This window comes from Dendropsophus ebraccatus, chromosome 2 (assembly GCF_027789765.1).
Source record: "Dendropsophus ebraccatus isolate aDenEbr1 chromosome 2, aDenEbr1.pat, whole genome shotgun sequence".
Taxonomy (NCBI): Eukaryota; Metazoa; Chordata; class Amphibia; order Anura; family Hylidae; genus Dendropsophus; species Dendropsophus ebraccatus.
Genome location: NC_091455.1, coordinates 74484567 through 74500013, shown reverse-complemented (window position 1 = coordinate 74500013; position 15447 = coordinate 74484567). Strand labels below are relative to the sequence as shown.

Sequence of the window (15447 nt, the reverse complement as noted above, 5' to 3'; positions counted from 1 at the left end):
ATCTGAGAATAATAAGGGCAGGTTAGATAGGCCAGGTGGTCTTTTTCTGCTGACAATCTTCCCTGTTTCTAGGGCGATGAAAAGTTTTAAAGAGTCAGCCTTTTTTTTTTTTTTTGCAGAAATCAATAGTCCAGGCGATTTTAAGAAACTTTGTAATTGGGTTTATTAGCCAAATATGCCATTATCTGCATTTAAAAAGCCTTTTCCCAGGTCCCCCCTCCCTCCTCTTTTCCATCCACTGCAAAAAATCAGGAAATTGTGACTTGTTGCATCAGACGTACCCAGTCTGGTCTAGGGAGAGGGGAGGGGGGAGGAGGAAGGAGGGAGGTAGCCGATAGCAGAAAGCAGATAACAGAATTACAGGCACTGATCTGGGGGACAGCGGTAATCAGAGCTCAGAGAGGTCAGTGGTGACTGTCAGAGGAGATAAAGGGTGAGGTATTTGTAGATTAACTCTTTGTTGTCCTGTTTTGGTGTTTTATTTAGCTCTCCATATGAGAACAATGAAGACGGGGGGAGAGCTTCAAACAGCTTTTTCATGATAAAAATGCATTTTTTGGCTAATGAACCCAATTACAAAGTTTCTTGAAATCGCCTGGACTATTGATTTCTGCAAAAAAAAATTTCACGACAGTGACACTTTAAGAAATCTTGTACAATGAGAGAAAACATGTCTGCTCTTGGTCTATATACTAGAGATGAGAGAATTTACAGTAGGAATGAAGCAAAGTGCTTTGTTCCTATCTGCATTCTGCTCATCAGGCTGCGGGCTTTGAAGTCTGCCCTGCTCCGTGCTGCTCCTCCCCGGGTGCTGGGAAAAGATGGATCCAGTCCTGGGAAACTGCTCCCAGTTTCCCAGGACTTGATGCAGGTTTTGCCAGCACCCAGGGAGGAGCGGCACGGAGGATTTTTTCCTACTGTAAAATCTTTACTATATTCCTGCAGTATCCTGGGCGCAATAATTTCGGTTAGAAATTTGTTAGCTCAGCAATCTGCTCATCAGCCGTCTGCCTTTGAAATCCGCACCACTCCTCCCAGGGTGTCTGGAAAATCTGGATCCAGGCCTGGCAGAAGTTTCCCAGGACTGGATCAAGCTTTTCCAGGCACCCGGGGTGGGGCTGCATGGACTTCAAAGGCAGCCGGACGATGAGCAGATTGCCGAGCTAACAAAGTGATTCGCTCCATTTGTACTGTAAATTCACTCATCTCTAATTCCTGACCCTTTAGAAACTGGTATTTTTTTTATGTGAAACAAATCTTTGCTGTCATAAGACGAGAAGTCTGTCATCTCAGGTGAAAAGGTTTCTAAATTGGTGGATGAAGGGAGACTAGAACAGGAGTCCAGTATTTACTAGGCTGCTGTTTAGTTTTTACCTGGCTGGTTGTGGAATAGTAAGAGGACCCTACTCGCTTTAGTCCTTCCTCTTTTCCATAACCAGCCACGTGAAAACCAAACAGCAGCAGCCTAGTAATACCCAGTAGCCATTCTAAACTGATTCCATAATGTTTTATATATGTTTTCATTTGAGTGGGTAACGTGCAGGTTTGTTGGACATTTTAAACATGAATATTTAAACAGTCCTTATGGTTCTGTCTTGTAGTTGCTTTGGTTTATTCAGCCCAGGCTTATCTTAAGTGGTCACACTCACAGTGCCTGCAGAGTTCTTCATGGTAATGTGCCAGAGATTAGTGTCCCATCATTCAGTTGGAGGAACAGAAATAACCCAAGCTTTATTATGGTAAGTTATGTTGTATGCTTGCCCTTTAAGAATCAGGATGATTTCACCCTTAGACCTGTCTCCTTATGTGGCCATATCTTTAGGATGCTTATTTTAAACATACATCCCATCTAAATGCATAATCACACCCATCACCTTATATTCAGCCTTTTTACTTAAAATGAATTTAATCTATTAACAATAATAGTGAAGAAATCCCGGCACTCGCAAACTCTTGCGAGTGCCGGGATTTCTTCACTATTACTACTATTGTTACTACGCACACCGCACCACAGATGTGTCCGGAGTGCCGGTGCTTCTGATATTTGTTTTTAATCTATTAACTTCATGTAAGGTTCTGAGTCTGCTCCATAGACAGCAGGGGTGGGCTACTATGTTCAGCCGATCGGGGCTAATGACTGCACCAGCAATCCTTACTGGTGGATTGATTTAAGTGTATTTTACTCAAACATAACTGTTCATGTACGGAGAAAAAGGAAAAAGGTGCTGCTGTACCTCACACCTATGGCTGACAATAATGCCTCTCGGCTACGTTTAAAAACCAACGCCAGGATGTTGGTATATAATTTGATCAAACCATATTGCCTCATGTACCACGTGCAGATCCCCTGGTTCACATGAGTCCCTACACTAACTCAACACTGTGCCGGTCAGCGACTGCAAACCCCGCAAAGTGAGCGCAAGCAGGGAAGGGAGGCCATAGAATGGCCCTGCAACCCCAATGTCACAGGACTAAACCCGAAGAGCCCCCAAACCCATCAGGTGCTGCCGGAGAGAAAGGTGACGCCAAGCAACACAAGTGTGAACAAGGTCTTACTACTCACCATTACTCCTGCAGGTAGAATGAGAAGAATAGGAGGTACTTGCCATGTGTGCACCATGTTCACACTTGTGTTGCTTGACGGCCACTTTTTCCACTGGCGACGCCTGCTGGGTTTAGGGGGCCCCCTTGGGGTTTGGTCCTGTGACAGTGGGGTTGCAGGGCCATTCTATGGCCTCCCTTCCCTGCTTGCGCTCACTTTGTGGGGTTAGCGGTTGCTGACCGACACAGTGTTCAGTTAGTGTAGGGACTCATGTGAACCAGAGGACCTGCACGTTGTACATGGGGCAATATGGTTTGATCAAATTATATACCAACATCCTGGCGTTGGTTTTTAAATGTTGCCGAGAGGCATTGGTGTCAGTCATAGGTGTGAGGTGCAGCGGCTCCTTTCTCTCCATGTCCGTATAACTTTTCATATGTTGCTGCTCATGGTAAGACTAACAATTCCTTTCATAGTTGTTATTATTTATTCATTCTCCTTCCCCCAGTTCTGAGCTGCTTCTTTCTGCTGAAGACACAAAAAATTATGCATGAGCTTTTCTCTGTCTTTCCCTCCTCCCCCCTCCTTCCCCATTGATATAAACAAGTTTCTGGCAGCCCTTATCTGCAGTTTTATAGCTTCTTTGTAATGCTGGGAGGGTTAACCTAAGGTCAAGGTGCCGATGAACTTACTGTGTTTAATCCTCCTGGCATTACAAAGTTGCAGATAGGGACTTATTTACAGTAGCTGTCTCAGAAAGGAGGGGGAGGAGGAGACAGAGAGAAAAGCCCACAAATAGTTTTTTGTGTCTTCAGCAGAAAGCAGCAGCTCAGAACGGGGGGAAGGAGACTAAATAGATAATAACAAGTATGGAATGAATTGTTAGTCTCACCATGGGCAGCAACATAGGAAAAATTATGTTTCGGTGGAATACCCTTTTAACCCTTTTAGTGCTGCAATCCAATGCGATGGTAGCATTGAATGGGTTGATTGACAGCTGCCGGACCTGTCGTGTCGATTGCGTGGGGGCCAATGGGTCACATCAGAAGTTGGGGGTCCATACTCGCCCACTGTCGCCCCTGAACTGTCTCTACTGATAGATGATGGCTCAGCCAGATTCTATTAGCAGAGCACTGACCTCACTGATCTGTGGAATACTATTGGGTAGTTCAGTATTAGCAATCTAATGATTGTTTGTGAAAGGTTCCTAGGTAGATTTAAAAAGTGCAATAATTTTTTTAAAAAGTTTCAAAGTATCAAAATGTAATGTTCTTAGTTTTTAAAATAGCAGTTTTTCTTTCCAGTGTTACCCCCACAAATATTTTTTTTTCAGTTTTGCTGCACATTTTATAGTAAAATTAATGGACTCATGAGAAAGTTTAATTAGTTCCACAAAAAACAAGCTCTCATATGGCTCTGTAAGTAAAGTTCAGAAGGGAAGTGTCTTTAAAGGGGTTATCCAGGGCTTTAAAAACACAGCTCCTTTCTTGCAAAAGCAGCACCACCCCAGTCCTAAGGCAGTGTGTGGTATTACAATTCAGCTCTATTCACTTCAATGTAACAGAGTTGCAAAACCCACACCCAAACTGAGGACAAGAGTGGTGCTGTTTCTAGACAAAAGCGGCTATGTTTTTTTCACTTTATTAATAAACCAAGCATAGAATTGGGTCACAAACTTTTTTTGGTTACTGCATGAGGATCTGGTTTTGGCTGCATGTGGTGACGTACAGTAAATGTGGGAACACAGCCTAAGGCAGTGCTTCCCAACCTTTTCCACCTCGGGGCACCCCTTGGAAAAAAAATTAGCTTGGGGCACCCCTACTAAATAATGTTCTACAAAATAAGGAAATTGTCATACAGTGACTCACAGGTGACGTCTTCTTTGATCTGAGGCGTCACTTTCCCTTTTCCTCTCCTTCCAGTCGAGTCCTCCATGATGATTCCTTCAAGCTACGTTTCATCTTTTCAGAACCTGCGAGACAAACAATTTAGGCTCTGCACATTTCTAGCAACTTCCTTTCCTTTCTCCCTCCTGTAGGCTCCCATAGTAACTGCGCTGTTTGGTGTTATGTGCAGTAAAGCGAGTAGGAATGTAGGATCCCCTGCTGTGCCCCCATGAACTAATAATGCCCCTAGAGGTGCCCCCATGAGCTAATAATGCCCCCAGAGGTGCCCCCTATGAACTAATAATGCCCCCAGAGGTGCCCCTATGAACTAATAATGCCCCAAGAGGTGCCTCTAAAAAAACAAACATGCTACTCACCTAATCCACGCTGTATGGCTGCAGGGAGCAGTTCTCCTCCTCTTTTGGCTCCATCTTGTGAGCCGCAGGGACAGGACCTCCGGCAGGCACGATGACGTCACATCATCACGCCTGCCGTAGAGGTCACGTCCCGGCGTCCCATAGGCTGCTGGTATGAAGTTCCGGCAGCCTATGGGAGTGAATGTAGGAGCAGGACGCTGACAGGTCCTGCTTCTACATTATGCTCACTTTAATGTTCAGCCCGCTCACTGTGTGGGCGGAACATTATAGCGATCTGTGCATCCCGAGAAGCTGCATGGTCGCAGCTTCTCAGGATGCTTAACCTCTTAGGGACATATGATGTACCCATACGTCATATGTTTCCAAGAGATGTCGCGTGTAGCCCAGGGCTGCGGCTATTAGCGGGCACGGTCCAATCGCCGTGCCCGCTAATTCAGTAATCAGATGCAGCTGTCAAAGATGACAGCTGCATCTGATTACCGGATGCAGCACTTCCCTGGTGTCTAGTGGGGTGGATCGCTCCTCCGGGACATGGTCCTGGAGGAGCGATCCACACGTCTGTGCCCGCCAGGTGTCAGCTCCAAAATGGCGCCGATCCCTGCTCGGCACTCGAATGCAGCAGCCGGAAACATCAGAGTGCCGATCTCATTGATCTTTGCTGTATAACTATACAGCAAAGATCTCAATGAGAGATCAATGCACTTATACTAGAAGTCCCCCAGGGGGGCTTCTAGTATAAGTGTAAAAAAAGTGTTGTTATTAGTAAAAAGCCCCCTCCCCTAATAAAAGTCTGAATCACCCCCCTTTTCCCATGTTTTAAATAAAAGTAAATAAACAAACAAACATGTTTGCTATCGCAGCGTGCGTAATCGCCCAAACTATTAATCACATTCCCGAACTCACACGGTGAACGGCGTAAGCGCCAAAAAAAAAAAAAGTGCAAAATTGTGCATTTTTGGTCACATCAAATCCAGAAAAAATTTAATAAAAAGCGATCAAAAAGTTGTATATGCGCAATCAAGGTATTTGTTAACAATGGTTTAAATTTTTATAGGCCATCAGATACAAGAAAAGTTATACATGTTACATATTGTTGTAATCGTAACAACTTGAGGAACATATATAACAAGTCAGTTTTACCCCAGGGCGAATGGCGTAAAAACAAAAACCCCTTAATTTTTTGCTGGTGTCGCAGTGTACTTTATGCAAAAATTCAGCCAGTCAATGCAAAGTACAATTAGTGACGCAAAAAATAAGGGCTCATGTGGGTCTCTAGGTGGAAAAATGCAAGTGCTATGGCCTTTTAAACACAAGGAGGGAAAAACTAAAGCGCAAAAACGAAAATTGGCTCCGTCCTTAAGGGGTTAAAGAGACAGTGTCACATTTCACACCGGGATCCCGCGGCACCCCTGGCGGGTTCTCCCGGTGACCCAGTGTGCCGCGGCACCCTGGTTGGGAAACGCTGGCCTAAGGCTATGTTCACACAATGTCAAAAATATTGACATTTTTTTAAAAACGCCAGTTTTTGCCACGATTTAACTTACTACAATGGCAATGCATTGAAGTCAATGAGAAGATGGACGTCCAGTGCACATAGTGTATTGAATAACGGACGTTTTTGCCGCGGACGGCAAAATGATGAACATGATCATTATTTTCGGACGTCTTTTGCAAACAGCGGACGTTTTTATTAGTAGTTCACACACAGTTTTCCTTTTGTAACTGTTCTTTCTCCGCCTTTACTATTAAATTCAATGGACTTTTCAATTAGTGTGGTCCACTGTGCCTCTGTTGTTTGCCCCTATACGGGCTGTTTTGTTTTGTTTGTTAAAGGACAACTCCAGGGTCCTAATAACAATTATTATGTAAACCAGGGATCATATATATACCTTTTGTATAGGAACAGTTTGAGCCCAAAATCGCAGCTCTGTGACCCCCACATCACCTGTTCTCATCATCATGTCTTCTCTCCTCACTTCCTGTCTAAGCTGCAGCTCCTCTACTACATTTCCCAGCATCCTCTTCCCTGTTTCAGTTCTCTGTCACGCCTACTGCACACTCCCTTCTCTTCCTTGTCCAGCCCATTATGTAAAGCCTTCCTCTTTGTCCCACCCCCCTCTTGTGTCACTCGGCTGCCTGTATCCCAGCCTCCAGCTTCTTCAGTATAATGTCTGCATTCCTAACAGGACCTGCTGCTGACTTCTGGAACCATCTACCAGCTGTTCTGTATAATGGGTAATAAGCACAAATTATCACATACCTACATACACCTTTTCTAGATATTATTCAGTTGGTGTATAAGCTTATACTCATGACACCCCCCCCCCCCCCTTCTCTCGTTCTGATCACTGTATACACTGAGAGGTTTACATGCCCCTGCACAGCCTTGCATGTGTTCATCCCGACTCCCCCCCATCCCTGTTCTGATCACTGGATCACTGTATACACAGAGGTGATATCAGTCAGGGAATAGCCTGTAATGTTTCCCCTCCCCCTCTGATCACTGTATACACAGCAGTGTTATCAGTCAGTGAATAGCCTATACACAGCGGTGTTATCGGTCAGGGAATAGCCTATACACAGAGGTTTTATCGGTCAGCGAATAACCTATACACAGAGGTGTTATCAGTCAGTGAAAATGGAATCGGTTATCAGTCAGTCAGTGGAATCGTCCCTGCATAATTCCATCCAAATAATGAAGGGGGTGGCGCCGAACCTCAGTGACGTTGCGAATCAAGATGGCAGCCGCGATTCGTGACATAGGCAAAAACTACAGGACTACACTACTTCCGGCGGGAATCAAGCCCCAGAAAAGTGTGGAAAGTTCGCAAAATCAGTAAATAGAGTATATTAGGCACTGATGTAACTTTTGATTTGGGGCTGATATGCAAAAAATGTGTTTGCCCGGACTTCTCCTTTAACAATAAAGACCATTGAAAGAGAAAATCCTGATGTTAATTGGTGAGTGAAGATGGGGCGTCTGCAGGCTTAGTGCCTGGGGCGGCAGCAGCTGTTAATACGACCCTGCCAAATTGCGTGACTCGCCAGATTGGGCTTCCTGACAGGCCAGAAGGGGTTTTGTGGCTGTTTTGAAATTCCAGTAACAAGGTACATCAATATCAGCACAATATAAGACCACCAATAGCGCTTGTATTTAATAGCAGTTACTAGCTGTGGTTTTGCTCCAGTAGCATCTACACTGCAGAATGACACTCCTTCTCTTCTGGTTTATGCCCACATATGGGGTACTGTTGTACCCACAAGAGATGAGTTGCTTTGTTCCTATCTGCATTCCCAGCACTGGATCCATCTTTTCCCAGCAGAATGCAGATATGAACTAAGCTATTCACTTAGTTCGTACTGTAAACTTTGCTAATGTCTATTAAATACTTTCCTCAAACCCCCATGGGGTCAAAATGTGCCTTTCCTTCGGAGCCCCACCGTGTGTCGAAACAGTGATCTATGCCCACTTATGGGGTACCAATGTACTCAGGCAAACAATATACATAGAGAGGATCCCCATATTATTTTGATGTTTTTCACAAAAAAAAAACACCACCACTCAAGATGGTGACCAAATTTTGCCACTAACAAAGTACAATATGTGCCAATAAAACAATCTTAGGCTCACTAGCATACGTTAAAACTAACACAACATAAAATGAGGCAGTTCAGATTTTGAAAAAATTAGATTGGTCATTAACCCCTTCACGCCAGCCATACGGCTATACACGTTCCTGCTGCACATACCCTGTGCAGCAGGAACATATATAAACGTTCTTGGCTGGGAAGGGGTTTTAATGTGTGCATGGCCATTTCAATGCAATTTCCCTGCACACATTACTGTTCTAAGACCTGGAATGACAGGTAGCCGCGGTCCTGCAGCTGCCTGTCATTACCCCCCGAGTGTCAGGAGAAGGACCTGTCACTGACTGATTGGGACCCCCGATCACATGCACTTGCAGGTGGGGGTAAGCCGCTTACCTCGGTCCTGTCGGATCAGCGATCTGTTCATAGAGTTTGCTCTCAGGCAGACTATGTACAGATCGCTGATAATACTAATGAATGCTATGGCATAGCATTCATCAGCATATGCAATGAGAGCTTATAAAGGGGAAATGTGTTAAAAAAACCCAAAATTAAACAGTTTAAAAAAAAAAAACAACCCCTAATAAACATGCCTCAATAAAGACTTACAGTCATATGAAAATTTTTTGGCACCCCTATTAATCTTAATCATTTTTAGTTATCAAAATTTGTTTTTTTGCAACAGCTATTTCATTTTGATATATCGAATAACTGATGGACACAGTAATATTTTAGGATTGAAATAAAATGGTTTATTGTACAAACAGAAAATGTGCAATGTGCATTCAAACAAAATTTGACTGGTGCAAAAGTATGGGCACCTCAACAGAAAAGTGACATTAATATTTAGTAGATCCTTCTCTTGCAAAAATCACAGCCTCTAGTCGCTTTCTATAGGTTTAAATGAGTTCCTGGATGAAGGTATTTTTGACCATTCCTCTTTAGGGTGCTTTCACACGTACAGGATCTGCAGCAGATTTGATGGCGCAGATTCAAAGCAAATCAATTCTGGGACATCAAATCTGCTGCGGATGTGCTCCACATTCAAATCTGCACCATCAAATCTGCTGCAGACCCTCTACGTGTGAACGCACCCTTACAAAACAATTCCAGTTCAGTTAAGTTTGATGGTCGCCGAGCATGGACAGCTCGCTTCAAATGATCCCACAGATGTCCAATGATATTCAGGTCTGGGGACTGGGATGGCCATTCTAGAGCATTGTAATTGTTCCTCTGCATGACTGCCTGAGGAGATTTGGAGCGGTGTTTTTTATCATTGTCTTGCTGAAATATCCATCCCTGTGTAACTTCAACTTCGTCACTGATTCTTGAACATTATTCTCAAGAATCTGCTGATACTGAGTGGAATCCATGTGACCCTCAACTTTAACAAGATTCCCGGTGCCGGCATTGGCCACATAGCCCCAAAGCATGATGGAACCTCCACCAAATGTTACAGTGGGTAGCAAGTGTTTTTCAGCTGCCATTGCATAAGGCCTTTTTGTATGACCAAACAACTCAATCTTTGTTTTATTGGTCCACAGGACCTTCTTCCAAAATGGCACTGGCTTGTCCAAATGTGCTTTTGCGCACCTCAGGTCACTCTGTGTGTGGCGTGCTTGCAGAAACGGCTTCTTTTGCATCACTCTCCCATACAGCTCCTCCTTGTGCGTGGTGCGCTGTATTGTTGACCGATGCACAGTGACACCCTCTGCAGCAAGATGGTGCTGCAGGTCTTTGGAGGTGGTCTGTGGATTGTCCTTGGCTGTTCTCACCATTCTTCTTTTCTGCCTTTCTGATATTTTTCTTGGCCTGCCACTTCTGGGCTTAACAAGAACTGTCCCTGTGGTCTTCCATTCCCTTACTATGTTCCTCACAGTGGAAACTGACAGGTTAAATTTCTGAGACAACTTTTTGTATCCTTCCCCTGAACAACTAAGTTGAACAATCTTTGTTTTCAGATCCTTTGAGAGTTGTTTTGATGAGCCCATGATGTGACTCTTCAGAGAGGATTCAAATAGGAGACCAACGGGCAAGTGCCCACCTTAAATACCTGTTCTCATGATTGGATACACCTGGCTATGAAGTTCAAGGCTCAATGAGGTTACCAAACCAATTTAGTGCTTCAGTAAGTCAGTAAAAAGTAGTTAGGAGTATTCACATCAAGAAAATGATAAGGGTGCCCATACTTTTGCACCTGTCATATATTGTTAGAATGCATATTGTACATTTTCTGTTAGTACAATAAACCTCATTTCAATCCTAACATATTACTGTGTCCATCAGTTAATAGATATATCAAACTGAAATAGCTGTTGCAAAAACTCAAATTTTGATAACTAAAAATGATAATAGGAGTGCTCTAACTTTTTCATATGACTGTATATTACCCCCTTTCCCATTATATAAATATATTAAAATATTACATGTCATAGCGTGCAGAATTGTCTGATCTGTTAAAATGTGTCAATATTTTTCCTGCACGGTGAACAGCGTAAATGAAAAGTGAAAAAGCCCACCAGAATTGCTGATATTTTTGAATTATATATTAGAAAAAAAATTAATAAACATCAAAATTTTTCTCTTAAATCAATATTCCAATAAAAAGAAATCATAGGGTAAAAAATGACCCCTCAACCAGCCCTGTAGGTGAAAAAATAAAAGCGATACGGCTCTTAGAAGGCGAGAAGGAACATTGCATTAAAGGGGTTGTCCAGCAAAAATCTTTTTCTTTCAAATCAACTGGTGTCAGAAAGTTATATAGATTTGTAATTTGCTTCTATTAAAAAATCTCAAGTCTTCCCATACTTATCAGCTACTAAATGTCATGCAGGAAATGTTTTATTTTCAGACTGACACAGTGCTCTCTGCCGACATCTCTGGCTGAGACAGGAACTGTCCAGAGCAGGAGAGGTTTTCTATGGCGATTCATAGAAAACAGACACAGAGTTCCTGTGCTGGCCAGAGATGTCAGCAGAGAGAACTGTGTCAGACTGAAAATAAATGAATAAATGAAAATAAAACATTTCCTGCATAACATATAGTAGCTGATAAGTATGGGACTTTTTTTTTTTTTTTTTTTTTTTTTTCTTTCAATGGAAGTAAATTACAAAACTAAATCAACTGGTGTTAGTTATATAAATATTTTTGCTGGACAACCCCTTTAATTTGACCCAGACATCTGGGAACCAATAACCTTGGTCATGAAGGGGTTAAGGTCCAAACTAGCTGCAGCACTAAGGGGTTAATGGGAACCTACTATGTTGCAGATGCAGTCTGACTGCACAGCATGTTATTGTAAAGGATTTGCTAAGTAGATCAGTATGATGGACGCAGTGCACAGTTGTAATGAGCATATTTCAAGCTGCCCTTGATTCTGTATGCAGCTATGCTGGTGATTATGGTGTTTTTGTATTTTTTTTACTTTTTGATGATGGACTATGCATGCCATCAGATCGGCAAATCGCTTACAAATTACATTGTCTTTAAAGGGCTATTTCATCTAAAAATGTAGTAGAACATTTCTGGTCAATTCTTCATAGTTTTAAAAATGTCTGCTTCCAGTAGAATAAAGTCCATCTTAGTAACGTGATGGTCATACGTGTACATGGCTCGTTACTAAAAACTCTCTTAAAAGAACTCACACTATAGAAAATGCTGATTGACACATTTTGTATGCATTACTAGGGATAAGTGCAAACTGAGTGTGCAGTGGTTGCAGAAGTTGGTTGCAGTCTTAGGCTGCGTTCACACTACGTATATTTCAGTCAGTATATGTATATTTTAGTCAGTATATTTTAGTCAGTATTGCAACCAAAACCAGGAGTGGATTAAAAACACAGAAAGGATCTGTTCACACAATGGTGAAATTGAGTGGATGGCCGCCATTTAATGGCAAATATTTGCTGTTATTCTAAAACAACAGCTGTTGTATTGAAATAATGGAAGTTATTAACTGTTATATGGCGGCCATCCACTCAATTTCAACATTGTGTGAATAGATCCTTTGTGTTTTTAACCCACTCCTGGTTTAGGTTGCAATATGAGGACCACAATACTGACTGAAATATACGTAGTGTGAACCCAGCCTTAGGCTGTACCCAGGGTTTCCTGGGCTCCCTATTTGCAGCCATCGCTAATCAAATGCAGAGTGTGTGGGTTCAGGCAGACCTGAACATGTTCTAGTTGCGCTCATCTCTAATCCTTACTCAAACTAAATGCATCCAAAACTCAGTCATCACAGGTTTTTTTTTAGTTCTGTAATGTAAATATTACCTGTTAAGTTTCGTGGTGTAAATTCTTTTTATAGAGTATGAATAAAAGGCAATTTTATAAGAAGAATGCATTATGCATTTCATTGGATTTGTTCCTGTGCACTGCCTAGCAGGTGAGCTGGCTACTACAATTGTACATATACAATGGATAAGCTGTATTTGATGAAACTATAATAACATGCACATTACATGGTTAACTTAATTAGCTAAAATTGAGTGCTAGCCAATGCGTACTAATAGGGCAAATCAGCAGGTGGTAAATTACTGAAGAGAGTAAGCAGGCCTCTGTTTATGGTAGAGCATTATGCTGGGTTTACACAGAGCGATAATTCGCCCGATCGTACGATTAACGATCTCGAAGTAACATTTTTTTTTTTTTATAACGATCAGCGTTTAGATGGAACGATATATCGTACAGAAAATTTGTTTTGCGATGGCTTAAGCCTATCTCGCACATAGGTAAAATCGGTGAACGACTGTTTACACGGAACGATCTGCGAATTTTCTGCGAACGACGATTTAAGAACATGTTCAAAGATCAAAATGAATGATTTCTCGCTCGTCATTCAATGCGTTTACATGTACGATTATCTTTCGAATTCAATAGTTCTCATGCAAATTCGCACGATATTCGTTCCCTGTAAACGCAGCATTAGCTGTTCCAGTATATAAATGTCCCGTTCACACTTAATTTCTCCTGTATGTCCAAGATACATGGTGGAACACCAGCAAAAAGGTATGCCTTGGTAACCAAGTCAAATACGTTTACTGGACCAAACATTGTCTGCTAGTCCCTAGTAACTTACATGCGGTCTATTAAAGGGGTACTCCAGCCATAGAAAACTTTATATATTATTACTAGAGATGAGCGAACCTCAAACATGCTCGAGTCGATCCGAACTTTTGGCATTTGATTAGCGGTGGCTGCTGAACTTGGATAAAGCTCTAAGGCTATGTGGAAATCATGGATATAGTCATTGGCTGTATTAATGTTTTCCAGACAACCTTAGAGCTTTATCCAAGTTCAGCAGCCCCAGCTAATCAAATACCGAACGTTCGGGTTCGGATCGACTCGAACCCGAACCCGGTTCGCTCATCTCTAATTATTACCCTTAATTAAATTATTAAGAGGTAGAGATGAGCGAATCTCGAGCATGCTCGAGTCCATCCGAACCCGAATGCTCAGCATTTGATTAGTGGCGACTGCTGAACTTGGATAAAGCTCTAAGGTTGTCTGGAAAACATGGATACAGCCAATGACTATATCCATGTTGTCTTCATAGCTTTAGGGCTTTATCAAACTTCAGCAGCCGCCGCTAATCAAATGCCGAACGTTCGGGTTCGGATGGACTCGAGCATGCTTAAGGTTCGCTCATCTCTATTAATAGGCTATTCTTACCTTAACCAACTTACATAGTATTCTTCAGCTGTCTCTCCGGGTCCACAGCTAAACAGCCTTTACGGTATAGACAACCTGCTCAGCCAGTCATTGGCCGAGGCGCTGTCCTGCTTCAGCTAATGATTGGCTGTCACTACTGATGGTAGTCAGTCTTGGAATTGGTGGTGGGAGCATTCAGCAGGAAACCCAGTGATGTTGCAGGATCACACAAGAAGAGTGTGGTGCTGTAAGAATAGCTTCTTTATATATATATTGCTGCTTTCATGTAAAAAGTAAAGTTTTCCATGGTTGGAGTATGCCTTTAAGCTTAATGGGCCTGATGTGAGTACCCTTCAGTATATGTCAGCATACCTTTTAACTTAATATATGGGTTAGATATGTACCAACACAAATATAAATTGGGCCCATGGGTGGCTGTATTGTACACAGTATGTACTGCACTGTAAATATGCCACCCTATTACTAAACTTTAACATTTTAAGTGAATATGTGAGCTGCAATTCAAACTGTTCCAAACTGGTGACACTGTTAAAAATGTTGATTGGACAAAGCTCTTTATAGGAAAGGTAACTTTTTCTATCAGAAGGCTATTCATCCTAAAGATTTTGTCTAGACTACCAGACTCTGAACTTTTCAGTATTATCCAAGTTATGCATTTTTTTTTTTTTTAACTTCCTTGAAGGACAGGGCTGTGGATGTTACGGGGGGTTAAGTGCTAGGTAGGGAGGTGTGAGGGATGTTTTAGTTGGGGGGAGGAAGTTGCGTCTTGTCACTAATGCTAGGTGTTAGATCTAGAGTGTTTTTTCTTTTTATGGAATGGCTTGAATGGGTGAAAGCTGTAAGTATGGCTTTTTGGGACCCTTGTCTGGGCCCGATTAGCTATAGTAATGTTTAGCCATAGTAGGGATTATACTACTTCTTTTAAATGCTAAGAGTTTATTGATGCTTCTACCTCTGGACTCTTCATGGTAGCCTCTCTCATTTAGCCTATGTTAGGCATTTTTTGGTATGTTTTATCTTATGGCAAAACTTAAAGCTTTTGTAAAAAAAAAAAAACAGTTTACACTGTTTGTTTGTAGTTAGGTCAAGACAACACATGGTACCTTTCGTATATCAGTCTGTGCTTCCAAAACACACAAAAAAACCTTTATTCTCCAGTGTGAACAATTAAATAGACTTTTCCAAGTTCCTGACTTGCTAAGGTCTGTAACCTCCCTTCACTTCGCCTCTCCTCCCTGACTCTGCTTGATAGTCAAGTTAGTTGGAAGCTGAGCTCTGCTTCCAGATGTCACCTGGCTACTATTTGTATGCACAGCTTAGGAACAGTTTCATCTCAAGTAGTATATAATGTCTGCCCTGTCTGTTATAGTTATGTGTTGTT

General features: G+C 42.2%; 1 protein-coding gene across 2 annotated transcripts in view; it reads left to right on the top strand.

The window, feature by feature from the left end:
• Positions 1-15447, top strand: part of MPPE1 (metallophosphoesterase 1) — a 39127-nt gene that overhangs the window by 21967 nt on the left and 1713 nt on the right. The window contains exons 9-10 of one of the 2 annotated variants that reach the window (XM_069957794.1): positions 1602-1739; positions 12703-12780. In XM_069957794.1, the coding sequence (XP_069813895.1) occupies positions 1602-1739; positions 12703-12777 (213 nt within the window). In that variant the 3' untranslated portion in view covers positions 12778-12780. The remainder of the gene's footprint in view (positions 1-1601; positions 1740-12702; positions 12781-15447) is intronic. The other variant, XM_069957793.1, reaches the window with a different exon arrangement.